The 16,414-nt window shown below is 41.7% G+C and overlaps 2 protein-coding genes across 2 annotated transcripts in view; one reads left to right on the top strand and one right to left on the bottom strand.

Annotated features, from left to right (window-relative positions):
* Window positions 1-3,897, top strand: part of LOC104389379 (complement C4-like) — a 47,985-nt gene extending 44,088 nt beyond the window's left edge. Inside the window, exons 39-41 of the mRNA XM_009998364.1 lie at window positions 364-447; window positions 2,463-2,595; window positions 3,759-3,897. Coding sequence (XP_009996666.1) covers window positions 364-447; window positions 2,463-2,595; window positions 3,759-3,897 — 356 coding nt within the window. The remainder of the gene's footprint in view (window positions 1-363; window positions 448-2,462; window positions 2,596-3,758) is intronic.
* Window positions 3,898-6,292: 2,395 nt separating this feature from the next.
* On the bottom strand, window positions 6,293-14,737 carry STOML3 (stomatin (EPB72)-like 3). The gene is made up of 5 exons (XM_009998363.1): window positions 14,663-14,737; window positions 8,019-8,218; window positions 7,968-7,974; window positions 6,642-6,776; window positions 6,293-6,493 (listed from the first exon to the last, which is right to left on the bottom strand). The coding sequence occupies exons 1-5, from the start codon at window positions 14,735-14,737 to the stop codon at window positions 6,293-6,295; spliced, it is 618 nt and encodes a 205-aa protein (XP_009996665.1).
* Between the last annotated feature and the right edge of the window lie 1,677 nt (window positions 14,738-16,414).

Raw genomic sequence — 16,414 nt, 5'->3', positions numbered from 1 at the left:
GTTCAGCAGCTTTGGTAAGTTAGATGTTAACAGAAGGACAGGAAAAAAAAGTGAAAACTTTTACAGGAGCTTATTTAAAAAAAAACAACAAAAAAAACCAACAACAAAACAAAACAAAAAAAAACCCACAACAAACCAACATCACAAATCTAGAGGTCATTTATGAATACTTGACTTTCTAAAACATATTAAATATACAGGATTACTATTTTTCGTATTACTATTTTTCATATCCTCATAATTTGTGAATAGATGGTACACCAGCCTCTGTAAATAGACATCTGGTAAAAGTATAACTATTTTTACATTTTGGATGTAACTTCATGTTTCCATCTGGCCTCACACAGTTGTTTTCTATTGCAGTGTATGAGGTGGAGATCCTCAGTAGTACACAGAAGAATGTTTTTGATTACTATGAGGGCAAAATCCACAGAATCCTTAAAGCCAGTAAGTATCAAAACGTTTGGCTCCTTTCATTCCCCTGTAGGAAAACCTGGTTGATTACATGTTCGCCAGTATGAGCCATTGTCCTAGTTTGAGCCAGGATGAAGCCAATTTTCCTTTTACTGATTTTTTTTCCTTCAGTGAGCTTTCTTTTAACTAGTAGCAAAGTGTTCCAACTTGGAATGCTAACAAACGTTGGAATGTTTTTGTAATTGCTGGGACTTCAAGGTCACATCTTTGTCCTGTTGGCTCAGGCACCACCAGGAGATCTATGACTCCCCCTGTAACAGGGGAGGTGACTGTGGCAGCCATGCAGATGCCTTTTCTTGCTGTAGGAAGTAGGGTCAGATACATTTCTACACTAGGTTTGTAAGAAGACTGATTCCTTGCAAGGCTCATTTGTTGCAGCTACCTCACTGCCCAGTTCAGCTCAGAGGTAGGTTGCTTTGGGTCACATTGTGCACCAATCCCAGAGTACATGAGTTTCAATCCCTTCAGATGAAATTAAACCAGAAGACACATTTCAGCTGCATTCAGTCCATGGCTCAAAACTTGAGCTGGTCTAAGATAAACCCTCCAAAAATATGCATAGCGTGGATAATAGATCTTCTGCATTAACTCTTCCACTTTACAGCTGAACAGAGCTACATTTTTTCTACTGTTATCATACCCATGGATCTCTGTTTTGATGCTAGATGAAGATTTTAAGTGCTTGTTAATTAATTATTAAGCACTAGCAACCCTTGCAGAACAGGCTAAGAGTTGTCTACAATGCCTTGCCTGTAGTCAATGAACACAGGAAAACTTCCATAACTTTGTTTTAATGATAAAAACAAAGAGGAATTTCTCTGTTTCTTTAGGTGCAGTGTAAAGATTTGCACTCTCTCAGAAAACATCTTCTTTTAGGCCTGCCACCCCTTACTGAACCTTACTTTATTAGCAGAATCAGTGAACAGTGATATTCTTCAAAGTAATTTCTGGAGAGGCTGTCAGGTGACATCTCAGCCTTCAACCACTGTGGTGTCATGTGGCTGTCAGTTTTGAGCTTGGCAGCCAGAGATTGCCTTTAAAAAGCAACTTCAGAGGTTTCAAAATCTTCCCTGTCTGCAACCAAATAATTATCTCCTTTGATCTTTGCCCAGGGGACTGGCAATGTCACCCAGTATGTCACAGCACACAACTTGTTATCTGAGCCCATTGTCCAGTCCCTGGCCAAAAATTAAGTCCATATTTTGTGTGTCCAGAGACAGCATCAGTAACACCCAAGACTTTTCATATGCAAGGAAATGTTACTGTACCTATTGATCAAAACAGCAGCTATGGGGAATTACTGTACCATGATGGAAAATTTCATTAATCCTTCCAGAAAACCCACAGGATCTAAAAGGATTTAGAGCTCTAGGCCCCAGTGCGTTTGTACTGACAAGTCACAGGCAAGCACTGGGAATATTTTGTTTCTTGGCAGCTGAGAGAAACATCTTTTGAATTTGAAGAAGAGTTCCCTCTTTTCCACATCCTTATATTTGATCTCTTTGAAATTCCCTTTGGTTTGTGCTGTATGATGCAGCTTATGAACATCAACGAGCTTTCAGCAGGCTTCAGAAAGGCTGGGAAGAGGCATGAAGTCATGATGATGAAGAAAAAGAAGGCACTGCACTCAAAACAGTTCATGACTGAACGAGAGTTATCATCTTTTGTGTTTTATGGAGCTGTTTTGAATGAGGATGGTCTCTGTTGCCGTTATCAAGGGTATCAATGAGAACTAGTAGGGTGAATACTCATTCCCTGGACCCCGGGGCATTATTTCAGTACCAGTCCTTGCAAATAAAATGTTAGTTCAGGAGACAGATGGAAACACTTATTTGTGTTTGGGAGTCAGCAAAACATAATTTTACAGATGTGCACTCTTTGCACTGTTTGGAGTACTTTGATTATTAACACAACTGGTTGTGTCCTGTGGGTTATGGTTCTGCTCTTTACTGGAGAAGTTAATGTGGTTTTCTTTTCTTGTGCCACAGCTGCTGATGAAAGCATCCAAGTGGGTGCCCACCGACAGTTCCTAAAGCGTTCCACGTGCAAGTTAAATGTAGTTGTTGGCAAACGTTACCTCCTCATGGGGAAAGATGGGCAAACAGTTGATTGCAACAACAAGTAAGTGCAATGGTTTCTGAGCAGCAGTGGCTGCTACCAGACTATGAACTCAGGAGTTTCTCTATTAGAATACATCCCAAAGCAAAGGGAAGGCAAAATTTCTTAAGGGCTGATTCTGCCAGCTTTACTAAAATGTGAAGAGTACCACTCCATAGGCAGAAGCCAAGCTGTGGGGAACACAGCTCTATCTATCAACTCATCTATCTGTGCAGAGCCTGGTTCCCACGCTTCTCAGAATCAAAATCTGGCCCTTACTCCACTGGGTTAAAACTCAGCTACAAAAGGAGAATGGGAAACACTACACAGTTCCATCCACCGCAGATGCCTTACACAGCCCCTGTGTTTGCAAAAGAAACTGATGGGACCATGGCTAAGAGCAGCTCACAAAGTCTGTGTTATATCATGCATGCAAATATCATATTCTTCTAATTTCTCATGGTCATACTTTAATGAAAAAAGGGAATTTATCTGAGGAGGATTTAGTCTGAGACTATCAAATACTCAGCAAGGAAGACATAAATGTTTCATTTCACTACACAGAAAATGGAGAAAGGTAGTCCCTCTGAAAGCTTCTAGGAGGGAGACCTCCTCAAACAAACTGTGAGCACCATTTCCTAAAACATTAATAACTCCCCTCTCCCCCTCTCTATATGACACAAACATGAGGGTGAAGCTGGAGACCTACTTCAACAGAAGGCTGCTAAAGGCTGAAGATTCGCACCAGAGGTGCAACCTCCAAAGTCTTCTCCAGTCCAGGCATAAAATGCCAGAAGCTACACGGCTTCTAACCAGAAAATTCAGAAATGTTTTGGGATACTCTGTTGAAACTCAGCACCCCTTCCCTGTGCCCCATTGGTGTTCACTGGGGGCTTTTTTTGCCACTCCAGAAAACTCTAATAGAAACTTAGCCCAAGCTTCCCTGATTTCACTCAAAGCACAAGTGCAGCCAGGTTTGTCCCAGCTTGGCACTGACACTTTCCAGACTTTCAAAACTCAGTTAACCTGTAGTGAAATTAGGCTTCAGGCAAGTTTCTTAGCTACTGTAACTCCTCCCAATCTCAGAGATGCCTCAGTGGGATGCAATGTCACAGGGTTTAAGCTTTCCCATTGCTCTACATCAGCAGCAGTGACTCACCTCCTTTACCTGTCCTGCTTGCACTCAGGATGCAGTACCTCCTTGATGCACAAGCCTGGGTAGAGAAAATTCCCGAAGACAGCGAGTGCCGCACCACCCTGCGCCGGCAAGACTGTGCTGAGCTGCAGGACTTCATGAACAGCCCTGACAACCCGTGCCGCCTCTGAACGCCTGCTCTGCTCCTCACATCTTATCTATGTGACTACAACTTGGCTTCTTCCTGAACTTTCTTTGCCAATTCCGTGCATCAGAGTGGCACCTGAGACGTTGAAGGGCTGCTTCTGTTGCTACTTGTTTTGCCTATTGGGGTTTCTTCTTGTAGATGTATGTGTGGGGGGTAATACAACAAAAATTGCAGTTACTGTACTAGTTATTGTGTTTATTGTGCCTGAGACTGGTGAAGAGAGAGCTGGAATTTGTGCCTCCCTGATCCATTATATAACAAAGCAGTTATCCTGCAGTGTCAAATGGAAAATCATTGGACAAAAACAAAACAAAACACAACAAAGACGAAACAAAACAAAACAAAACAAAACAAACAAACATAAAAGAAGCCAAGCAATTTGCATGGCTCAGAAAGAAGTCTGGATGTTCATGGCCTTCTCAAGCACAGCCTGAGTTACACTGCTACCGAAAGAAAAGAGATACTAACACTCATGCTTCAGCACATCAGTTAATTTCTTATTTTATTTATGAGTCCTCAGTAGGGGAACAAATTACCCCACTTGTTCAATAGCAGGATTCCCATACACACTTCTGAAGCTGGAACTGGAACTAGCCCAGCATCAGGGATGGGCAACTGCACTGGATGTGTCCTGTGCCTGACCCAAGAGTCCTGCATGGGCTAGTTAGTGTCAGTAGCTCACTGAGGGCACAGAATTGCTTTTTAATTTCCCTCTGTAGTCACAAGACTTTCAAGCCCTTTTTTTTTTTTTCCTTTTTATTTTTTTGTTCCTAGAGTTTAATTAATTTTTAATTACTTTGATGGAAACCTGACACAATCTGCGGTTGGACTTTTCTAAAGCTTTGCTGCTTCTGAGGCTGTGCAAACAGCTCTGTCAGGGAAATATTTTCCAGGGAAAGGTGGTGATTTTGCTGACACAGTTAGAAAGGCTTCCACAAATGGCAAACTACGTTGATTGTGAAAAATAACCCCAAAACTCAAAACCTCTCTTAGCATAAGAAATAGCCTGTAAAAAAATATAAATTTATAACATTACTAAGTAGATGACTTGTAAATACAGGTTTAACTTCTTTAGTTTGCTGCCAAAATTCCCTTTAGCAGTCATGTCTGAAGCTGATAAGAGCTGCAATGAAAAGCTGTGATTGCTGAACAGATCACCATCCTCAGATGCTCATACCCCTGTCTTTGTGCCTGCAGCTACTGAATGCAAAAATTTGCCACCTGGATTGTGTGTGTTACACTGCAGTTAAAAATAAGAAGGGCCTGGATCAATATGATAACTAGTAAGTTAATGCTGATCTGGTACTTTTGGAGTCAAATGACCCCACTGGATAGGAGGGGGAGGAGCAAGCCTTGTGTAGAGGAGGCACTACACATCAGCAGCACCTACCTAAGCAGCTCCCCCACAAGAACCTTCAGATTCCTAACAGACACTCCATGACTGCATGTCAGCAACTGCAAGCTGCCCAGATATTTTTGAAGGTTGTAAACTCGAGTGTAATGACAGCTCAACTCAGGTATGAGCCACATGCCCCACTCAGCTGCCAGGTATTGCTTGAATGGAGGGTGGGGAAGGCTTGATCTATAAAAACCTGCACCACAGCTTCATTACAACTGCCAAGGAGGATAAGAAACCTCCTGAAGGTGCAAGACAGGCACTTAAATTAACATAGGACAATTTGTTTTCTTTGAGGTTTGCCCCAGCTTTCACATTTAGGAAATATGACTGTAATACCTGGACTTATATTCTCTTTTATTATGAGCTTATTAGAAGTGCCAGTGATATGGCAAAATCCAGCTGAGGTCAGCAAAACAAGTGCTGATTTCTACTCATGTAAGACAAAATATAGGTCATTCCACTGACATACCAATGATCCAGTAACTCTTGCCAACAGTTATGAAAGAACACCCCTAAGGTTAGGGGCCAAATCCTTCTTTCCACTCCACAGGACTCAAGTTAAATACCGGTATCTGACAGTTTCACTGTGTGGAGTACACCAAGAGCTCATAGGTTCTTGCTTAGCAGACAAATATTCAAATAATTTCTACACTCAAGACTCTGTAAAATGTGGTGAAAAGCATAATTAAAATTTCATATTAAGTCTGACATGGATTTTACATATTTGATTGCATTTTGCATATATTCTTTCCATTTCACTTGGACATGATTCTAAGCTGAAACTGCTTAGTGCTTGAACCTTGCAAATGCAGTCTCCTCATGTGGGAGCTATGTGTGATTATTAAACCATTTTTACTCTTTTTTTTTTGGTACAGAGGACCCATGCATGCATTGACTTTCATCCTGGTAATCTGGAAGCCCTTGCTTCCTGTGAAACAATTTAAATCCCTCTACCCAAGGATCTAGTGTAGAACAGTCTCTAGCCCCCTCTGTTTTTCTGCTCCAAACTCTCAAGCATATTTATAGGGAGAGGGAAGACAATGGTGGAGCTATTCTCTGCTGCCAAGGTTGTTAAAGTTTGCAGGTAGTGCAGCTGAAGCCCTGCTGGAGACTCGGCCAGCACCATGGAGGCCTGCTTCAGGGCCTTAGAAGCATTCATTTCTCCCTCTGCTGCCACAGCCTGCAAAGTAAGAGAAATGGAAAAGGCATTGTGATGCTGCTCATAGTGGGGAAAATCCACCTTTATGATGAGGAATAAACAAACAGGCACTTGGATGCCTGGAACAAGGATATGGGAGCTTGGGGATAGACGTTGCTGTGGGTCTCACCTTAGCTCTTGCCTCTCGAGCAGCTGCTGCTTCTGCTGCCATTGTCCTCTGCATGGCCACAGGAATCCTGACATCTTTGATCTCCACATGACCCACTATGATACCCCACTGCTCCATGGCACTGTCAAGAATAGCCTGAAGGACAAAGAGACAACCACCCATGAAGAGCAGAGATAAAACCAGGCCTTGTGCCCTGCTGCTCAGAAAGAAAGAAAGGCCACAGCACAACAGATGCACGGAGCCCTCCTGGGACACTGATGTCCAATGGGGTGTGAGTACAGTGGGAACCACAACCTTATGAAACTCTTGCTGCTAAATGCCGGTGTCTCCTGTGCGGCTTCTCCACTGCCTCCTAAACTATCATCCCCATCCTTTCTCCAGGTGGTCACTCACCAAAAGTCTTCCTTTCACAAAGTAATCCTACAGTGACTTCCTAGCCCTGTGGCATTCTGTGCGCAGGCTCCAGGGTGCCACTGCAACCCCTATCACCACCATGACCCCAGCTCTGCCCTGGCTGCAGAGGAGTACAGGCCATCTTTGATTTGACTATGCATTGTCTTTGACTGAGAAGAGTAAGTCAGAGGTTGGATTTCTTCTCTGCTCCTTCCTTGGCTGCGAAATAAAAAAACAAAGGGAGGTGAGACACTGGAACAGGTTGCCTATAGAAGTTATGCATGCCTCTTCCCTGGAAGTGTTGAAGGTTAAGTTAGACAGGGCTCTGAGCAACCTGGTCTGGTGGGAGGTGTCCCTGCCCATAGCAGTGGATGTTGCAACTAGATGATCTTTAAGGTCCCTTCCAACCCAAATCATTCTATGATTCCGTGTTCCTATGTCATTTTAAAGCATGAAACAACTTGGTTTTGTCCTCCTAGTTGTAATGACAGAAGATACAAGCCTTGCCTTAACTAAGCCTCAGTCAACAGGTCTGCTCAAGACAGATGGAGCTTTCCACGAGCAGCAGCCTCTGTGTAAAGACTAAACTGACTTATATAAGTTGCTGGACAATTTCAGAATCTTCATTGCTTTTTGATAGGAAACAGCTCTTCTACAGGAACCTGGGGAAATACCTTGAGAGTAACTCTTTCTGACCCTAAGCAATGAGACATTTAATTAAAAACAGAACAACCAAAACCAAAACAAACAAACAAAAACCAAACAAAAAATCCACAAACAAAAAAAACCACAACCAACAAACAACAACAAAACCAAAACAAACCATAAAGGAAAATCCAGTTGTCATTGTTAAAGAAAGAGAGATTGTTTCTAATTTGCTACTCCCCAGAACACATCTCCATGCTCGTCAGTGAATTCTAAAGCCAGATTTACCTGGATACTGTGCACAATATCTCCATGCTCGTCAGTGAATTCTAAAGCCACGACCTCACGACCTCCTCACGACCTGCCAGGAGCTGAGCCAAGCTCTGTGTACCCAGAACATTCCTCAGGGTTGTCTGTGCCAAGAGGAATGTGGCTGAGTGGACATCAGTGACATTAGCAACGGTGCTGACAGCACTGTGGATCTTGTAGTACACCATCCCATCCACTTGAATCCCATCCACAGAATCTTTTGTGAGAATCTGCATTCAAAAAATGTACGGAATTAGAGAGGGATCCAATAACAAATCCTTTGCCAAGGATTTTTTCCCCTTTGTGAGGAAAAGGCCCTGATAATTCAAGGAAACAAAATATTTATTTTGATTTGTCATTCCCCTGTGAAATTACTTCAAGGCAGCTACCCAGTATCACCAAGTTTAAACAGGGGCAAAATGTTGTACATTGCCTTTAAACAACTGTTTCAATAGTAAGTGAATCCCATAACTTGAATTCATTTCTTCTGTAATAATAAATTCTGGTTATCCTCTTTGTTACTGGTAGAAAGAGCTGTTAATGATTTTATACATCCATAAATGGATGGGTCTGGATGGAATGCATCCAAGGCTGCTGAGGGAGCTGGCGGAGGTCATTGCTAGGCCACTCTCCATCATCTTCAGTAAGTCATGGGTAACAGGAGAGGTGCCTGAGGACTGGAGGATAGCAAATGTTACTCCAGTCTACAAGAAGGGCAAGAAGGAGGACCCGGGTAACTATAGACCGGTCAGCCTCACCTCCATCCCTGGAAAGGTGATGGAACAACTTGTTCTTGGCACTATCTCCAGGCATATCAAGGACATGGGGGTCATCAAGAGCAGTCAACATGGTTTTACCAAGGGTAAGTTATGTTTGACTAACCTCATAGCCTTCTATGAGGAAATTGCTAGGTGGATAGATGATGGTAGAGCGGTAGATGTGGTTTATCTTGATTTCAGTAAAGCATTTGACACCGTCTCCCACAGCATCCTTGTAGATAAGTTGATCAAGTATGGGTTTGGTGATCAGGTAGTGAGATGGATCAGGAACTGGTTGAAAGGAAGAAATCAGAGAGTCGTAGTCAATGGGGCAGAATCTAGTTGGAGGTCTGTGACTAGTGGATTCCCTCAGGGGTCGGTACTGGGACCAGTGTTGTTCAACATCTTCATCAATGACCTGGATGAGGGTACAGAATTTCATTATTTCATAATCAAAAAATATAAAAATGATTTCACTATTTTAGTGCCTGAAGGGAAGGCACTGAAGTGCCTGAAGGTAAGTTGTTGTTGAAGTACTAAAAGTTTGGGAGGCTCTTTCTAAGGAAAAGGTGATCAAGGAGCAGCTGCTCTTTGAAGAGAAGAACAGCTGGAGCTGTTATGTCCTCTAAAAGGCATGGAAGTGCTCAAAGAGTGAACCAGGACAGTCGTGCTTGCAGGACACAGTGCTGCAAGGTCAACGGAACTTTGCTAAATGTAGAAATACCTGAGATCAGGAGAGTCATGAGAAAAACAGAAGCAGCAGGGAAGTGGGCTGAGCTAGCCCCAAGTGTTGCCTGGCTGCCAGGTTTGGGCCAGAAAAGGATTTTTGCAGGCATGAGCATCAGCGAAGGGGAAAGTGAACACCACAGCCTATTTCCCAATGCAAGAGGGAGAGGCAGGATGGAGAGATGAATGTTCAGAGGTCTCCTTAGAGACCCTTGCCCATGCTGATGGAAAGATGCAGTGTTTGGGATATGTTACTTCAAAGGCATATGGTAGCACCGGGAATTTCTGACATCAAATAAAATACATATGGAGATAGAAACTGATAAACAGAATACAATTTTATACATTGTGAGAAAAAACTTGTCACCAAAGTGAAAGAGCCTGAGGCTACCTGATCTGGTAACAGACCAGTGGAGCAGGACTGGCAGGTTTGTCAGAAAACCTCCAGCAAGGCTAGAGGAGGAGACAGAAGAGCACAGCTCTTTCCTCTCTCCCCTACCTGTGTGCATGGCTGGACTGTAGCTGCAGGGAATACCAGCTGCAAACCTGAGGCTTCCAACCAAGCTCTTGGCTGCCTGCAATTTTGCCCTTCCTACTTCTGAGAAGGAATCTCCCACTACATATTTAATCACTCACATAAATATGCTTGTGTCCGAGAGGGCCAAGTTTCAGGCCTCCCTTTGACTGCCCTGAGAGTTGGGCACAAAGCAGCTGCACCAGGGGCCTGGCTTTCCTCCTGACCCTTTCCAACCAACAGTAACTTGGAATCCCTTGTTGTTCTATGAAGTAATTCAGAGGCTGTCCTGAATATATATAATTGGTGTCAGAAAATCCTGATAGACAAACAGGGCGATTGTGCCCTGAGATAAGGCGGCTTCAATCCCAAACTGGGTTAGGACTGTGACAGCATGATAACTGTTCTAGAGATCTTGTTGCCGCATGGCTTCCAAGGAGAAAAGAAGGATAGGACAGCCTGCCTTTATAGTAAGTTAAGCCAGACCTACATCTCAAGAAAATGTCACAGATGTTCTAAGAGTACCCCGAAGTTTCAAACCATTTTACCACAAGACAAATGGAAGAGTCCAGAAAAACACAATAAGGAAGAATAAGGATCAGTCACAAGTCAACATATCAGTGACCTTGTATTGCCATTCCTGTATTTGGATTACAGGAGTCATAACCACCAAAAACCTCACTTGAATCCAGTCTTGAGCAAACCAAGAACTGCAATGCACCACGATGTGAAAGCTCATCCATCAACAGTTGTGGAAAAGCTCCAGGACACTCCTCTAAGATTCACTTTTTTTCTTGAGATACTCATTTGCATTTGGAGTCTATGATCTTAAACATATTTTCCAACCTAAATGGTTCTATGATTCTATTATAATGAACACACTTGATACTCAAAACCATGATGTGGGTATCAAACTTGAAAATCAAATGAAAAACTCATGCCCATGTTGTCTTGTGAAGATTATAAAGAATGGTGGGCAAAAACCATCAACAAATAAGAGATGGAGTAGCTGCAGCATTTTGTAACCACAAAGTACCCTCTTGCTTTCTGTAAGTGCCCAAATCAATCCCACCGGAATTTTCATTTCCAGCCTACATGAGAGACATGAATGCCTGGAAACTAATATACTTTTTTTGCTTGATTATTTTCGCTCAGTTTTGTTATTATTGAGAAACAAGTGACATACACAGTCTTACCAATTAGACGCTTTGTGTTGTTTTTCTTGGGTGTCTCTCTGGGAATCCATCCCATTCAAGGTAAGCTTTTCCCCTCACAGATGAGACAGCAGCACACTTTGAAACAGGAGTCCTCATGCAAAGCACTGAGCAGAGAAGCAGGGTGAGAGAAGAAATCCCCAGAGAGCCTTCTGAGAGTTAGTTACCCTGGTGAGAGAGGGATGTTTACACAGTCCTGTGGACCAGGGTTGTCTCAGATGTAACTCAATGGTCCTCTGGCTGGAGATGCACTTGGCGCAGCTGATTCTACACCCCACAAAAATCCAAGCTGAAAATTATTTCTATGAACCACTAACATCTGTCACCAAAATGAAAAAAACAAGAGGAGAAAGGGGAGATAAAAGTGTAAACAAGTTCTATAAGGAGCAGCTGAGGAAGCTGGGGCTGTTCAGTCTGAAGAAAAGGAGGCTGAGGGGAGACTTAATTGCTCTCTAGAACTACCTGACAGGAGGTTGCAGTGTGGTGGCTGTCGGTCCCTTCTCCCTTGTAACAAGTGATAGGAGAGGAAATGTTCTCAAGTTGTGCCTGGGGGGGGGTGGGTGTTAAATTGGATATTAGGAAAAATTTCTTCACTGCAAAGATTGTCAAGCTCTAGAACAGGCTGCCCAGGGAAACTGCTGAGCCACTGGCCCCAGAGGTATTTAAAAGATGTGTAGATGTGGTGCTTAGGGACACGGTTTAGTGGTAGACTCGGCAGTGTGCGGGGTTAACAGTTGGACTCCATGATCTTAAAGGTCTTTTCCAACCTAAATTGTTCTATGATTCTATAAAGCTAGAGGGTGTTACAGATTGAGGATTGATCCCCTGCTTTACACCTCTTCATATAATGGTGCTTAGCATCTGTTCAGACCTCAAGCATGAGCAACATAAATAATCCTCCAGGTGAGGTTCCTGTGCTGTGTAGAATAGCTCATCGTGCATTTCTTGATACTGTACATCACAGTAGATTGAACCCCGTTGTGCCAGATAACGTAAAAACCACAGTAGAAGAATTTCAGCTCCAAAGTCAGTTTTTCACAAAACACTTTTCAATACCGATAATCAAACCAAGCAGAGCATTTCAGCCTAAGCTATTCTTGAAGGCTGCTGCAGCAGAGAACAACCTTCTTAGAGGACACAAATCTGTTGTTTGTAATTTGAGAAAAAATGAGAGGTGGCTTTTCAGATGCAATTTATGAGTTTGACATATAGCTGTGTTAATTATATGGCTGTTTTCCGTGGGCATCCATCATCTAGAATATCTTCAAGGATCTGTCTCCAACTTAAGTTTCATGTAAGTCTTCATCTCTGCCAGTAATGACATTGGTCCCAGATGGGTCATTCAAAGCTGACTGCTTCCCAGAGGATCCTTTCCCACTCTCACAGAGAGGAAGCTACACCATCCAATGGAGGTTTCAAATCAGTGAAAACCATAAGCACGAACAGCTAACAAACCTGGGATTGACGTGCTTATTGCAATACCCTCCCAAATATGGGACAATATCCATTTGAAGTAATTTGTAGCATTTTCCTAATTACTTGGCTTCTCATGCTGAGCTGTAAGATCAAACATGGTCAGGATAGATGCCTACTAGTAGGGCAGCAGTAGGGTGAACAGTTAGAAGAAAAACATGCTTTAATGATTTCATAAGCAAAACCATAATATGCAAGACCACCCCAACATACACACACACATACATATGTATTTTAGAGCAACTTGGTTTTATTGAAAAGAACTTTATCCCAAGCCATCTGAATGCCAGCATCTACATAGTTGCTTATGCCATCAGACAGATGAGCAAAACATATGAAATTCTAACAGAAATAATTGCTCCCTGCTGTTTTTTTCTAATTCTGAGGTGCCTCTAAATATATCCTTTGGAAGGTGACTAAGGCAGATGGCATTTTTCTTCTGTGTTCAGGAACACTGCTGTACTAGTTTCTCTTTGTTAACTTCAGCTGCACTTCTATTCCCATTTCAAAAATTAGAAGTCAAAAGCAGAACTATTTTAATACTTTCTCCTTGGGGCTATACTTGTGGGGGGACATAGGGACAACTCTTCCCAGAATGCTATAAAACTCAGACAGGAAAACACATGAGGGCTCTGGGGCATAGCAGTTCATAAGCTGCAAGTTCACTGGTGCTGTAGGACCAGTCACAGCCTTGTCTCACAAAACAGCAACAAAAAGCAGCTTAGAGTCCAAAGCCACTTTAGGAGGACTTACTGTCTTAGAAGCAACATTAGATGAACATGGTTTGGGTCAGTTCAGCTCTTACCTGCAGTGCGCTCACATACCTAAAACCTTCAGCTTCTGTTCTGACAGTGGCATAAAGGAAAATGCCAGGCACGATAATTAGGTGCTTACCTGTAAGCAGGCCAACCTCCAGCAGTTCTTTGCACCAACTGCTACATTTGCAAACAGCATCAGTTGTTTACAATTGCTCTTAAATGTCCAGTTGCTCCCACTTCTCTCATTATCCAGTTGTACAGACTTAATTCTACAGACCAAACACCCACCTCAAAGGTTGCTGAGAACAGAATGGAAATTCTTACATGCAATCATTTCTAAACAATGCCAATCCCAAAGGTATCAAAAAGTCATCAGGAAAGCCAGAGAGGGGCTTTTTACAGAGGCATGTAGTGATAGGTTGAGTGGGATCAGTTTCAAACTGGAAAAAGGTAGGTTTAGACATTAGGACGACATTCTGTAGTGTGAGTAGTGAGACACTGCAACAGGTTGCCCAGGGAAGTTCTGGATGCCCCCTCCCTGGAAGTATTCAAGGCCAGGCTGGATGGGGCTTTGAGCAACCTGGTCTAGTGAGAGGTGTCCCTGCCAATGCATGGGGGTTGGAATTAGATGATCTTTAAAGCTCCCTTTCAACCAAACCATTCTATGATTCTAAGTGTCCTTCTGGGCCCAGCTAAACTCATATCACTCGCAAATTAGAGAAAGACAGAACATTTGTCTCTTGTATTGTCTCTCATATTCACTATAGCTGCAATTAAAGCACTTGAAAGAAATATTGAAACTTGCATTTGCAAACACAATCCTAGTATGTTCTTAGTTGTTCCAAATACCGATTTTATTTCAAAAAATGTTTCTTCACACCTTATCTTTGCTGTTTGTTAACACAGCAGAAATACAGCAGTAATATGGAACTTTAAGAATGAAAAAATCATAGTTCAGAATTAAGTCTTACAGTAACAGGCCTTTCCCAGCACAGGCTTGGTGTAAGATTGGGCATGATTTGCCTCAGAAGCAGACTCTTCCTTGGCTTTTAAAAAATGGTGCTCAAGTAAGCATGAAAGAGACCAGGACAAATCACCCCCCTTCAGAAATTCCAAGGCTGGACACCACAGGACTTTGCTGCAATGCAGAACAGACTTTATTCCTGAAGAGAAAAAAATTAATAAAAAACAATTTTACATCAGGACAAATATTTAAGAAATTGAAACTTACCTTAATCCTAACCATGAGAAAATTCAATTTACTAAATCTTGCCCAATCTGATTCACTAAGAACCAGAGAGTCCATTCTACAAAAAAAAAACAACCCACAACTTGACAGTTTCAACACTTGCTAACCTCTTTGTTTTTTTGTCTAACACTGATGATAAGCTTCTGTATGAAACTACACCAGCTGTGCATGAAACACTTCTCTAGGTACAGTGGCTAGATACCACTTAGGAATTACATTGTTTCAGGAGAAAAGCATTTAATACTCATTTGGAGAAACAGGGCTTCACAGTCTTTTAGGGTTATGTTAGTTGTCTGACATTCAGAGAGAAAAATAATACACACATTCACATCTATGGGACAAACCCCAATTTGCTCAAGAGGATACCTGTATTTTTTTATTTTCTCCTTTTCCAACTGATCTTTAGCTCGACAATGAACAAATCATGAAAAGAATGAGATGGGAAGTATAATGAAAAATGATATTTTTTCCACACATTTCTTGAATCAAGATATAAGGCACCTATTTTAAAAGCAGTTCAGAGTTGAGAATCATTAGAATTCAACAGGTATATAAAAAAAAAAAAAGTAAAACTGCAATATGCTTTTATCTTGATTTAAAGTAGCATGTAAATTTGATTACTAAAATGCAAGATCACCCAATTACTGACAAAATATTGAGGACACTATTTCAAACTTTTATCTAAATACTTCATAGGATATTTCTATCGCCACTCTTTAGGAAACCAGTTTTATAATTCAGCATATAGTTTGCATCATGAAGAAACAGCATAAGCAAGAGCAAATATTAGGAAGTGTCTCTGGAAAAACAAGTTTATTCATCTGTATTTTAGGCAAATATGTAAATAGTCAGCAAAGCCTTTTTGCTATGACTGTAAACTTTTTATTTTAAAAAATTGTGTTAAAAACCAATACAGGAATTTCTGTTAATGTTCTAAAAAAGTCTGTTCACATCTTGAAAGAAAATACATTAGTAACATCTCCCAGCAGAATTCATCTTTAAAAAAGTAAAACTCTAGGTGCAGAGCTTTTCTACAGCATAGTATCCTCTACATTTTAATTTAATCACAGGATTGAATATCATTCCTCTCTATTGTCTCCAGAATACGATCAAGAGTTTATCTTAAATAGATGATATTCAACGATGTGTCACACATTGCCACAGGTACTAACATTATTAGAAGAGTGCACAACTGAATTTCACTAACAAAGCAAGACCTCTCTATGTGTTGCATCATAACCCTTCCCAACCAATACAGTTAATTTAGGTATATGCCTTTAAAATCATGTATGTTTTCCAAGGAAAAATACTAAAAAAATCCATGGTCCAAATTCTGCTCCCACTTATATTCACCAGATAACATAAGCACCATATCAAGTTGTGGTACACAGCTGAAAAGCATACCAAGAACAAGTGATTTTATGAGTATAAGGGGGAGAAGAACTCAACCCATGCCTGTAAACATTCACAAAAGTCTGCAGTCGAAAGTGCCGGATAGGCAGCCTATCCGCAGTACAGTTATTTCATTCACAGAGAGGTGTGGGGGCAGGGAGAATGTTCTAGAACATTATTTTAGAGGCAGATTAAAATGCTTTTCTGTACTTTGGAAGGATATATTCTCAGCTAGCTAAAACATACTCCAGAAAAACATAATCTTCTTCTACCCCAAAACAGTACAGCATCACTTCCTAGCTCTCCTGTTCAGATTCAGACAACAGTACTCAATTCAGCAGG

Source organism: Chaetura pelagica, unplaced genomic scaffold, assembly GCF_000747805.2.
Source record: "Chaetura pelagica isolate M959 unplaced genomic scaffold, ChaPel_1.0 scaffold105, whole genome shotgun sequence".
Lineage (NCBI taxonomy): Eukaryota > Metazoa > Chordata > Aves > Apodiformes > Apodidae > Chaetura > Chaetura pelagica.
The sequence above is the reverse complement of the archived record's forward strand: the minus strand, read 5'-3'. Positions and strand labels throughout refer to the sequence as shown.

Bases quoted from the DNA above. Each gene is read 5' to 3' on its own strand.
- STOML3 (XM_009998363.1), bottom strand. From the start codon at position 14,737: ATGGACTCTCTGGTTCTTAGTGAATCAGATTGGGCAAGATTTAGTAAA. The intron at 8,219-14,662 runs GTAAGTTTCAAT...TTTTGAATGCAG, and splicing joins TTCTCATGGTTAGGATTAAG to ATTCTCACAAAAGATTCTGT. The intron at 6,494-6,641 runs GTGAGACCCACA...CTTACTTTGCAG, and splicing joins CTCGAGAGGCAAGAGCTAAG to GCTGTGGCAGCAGAGGGAGA.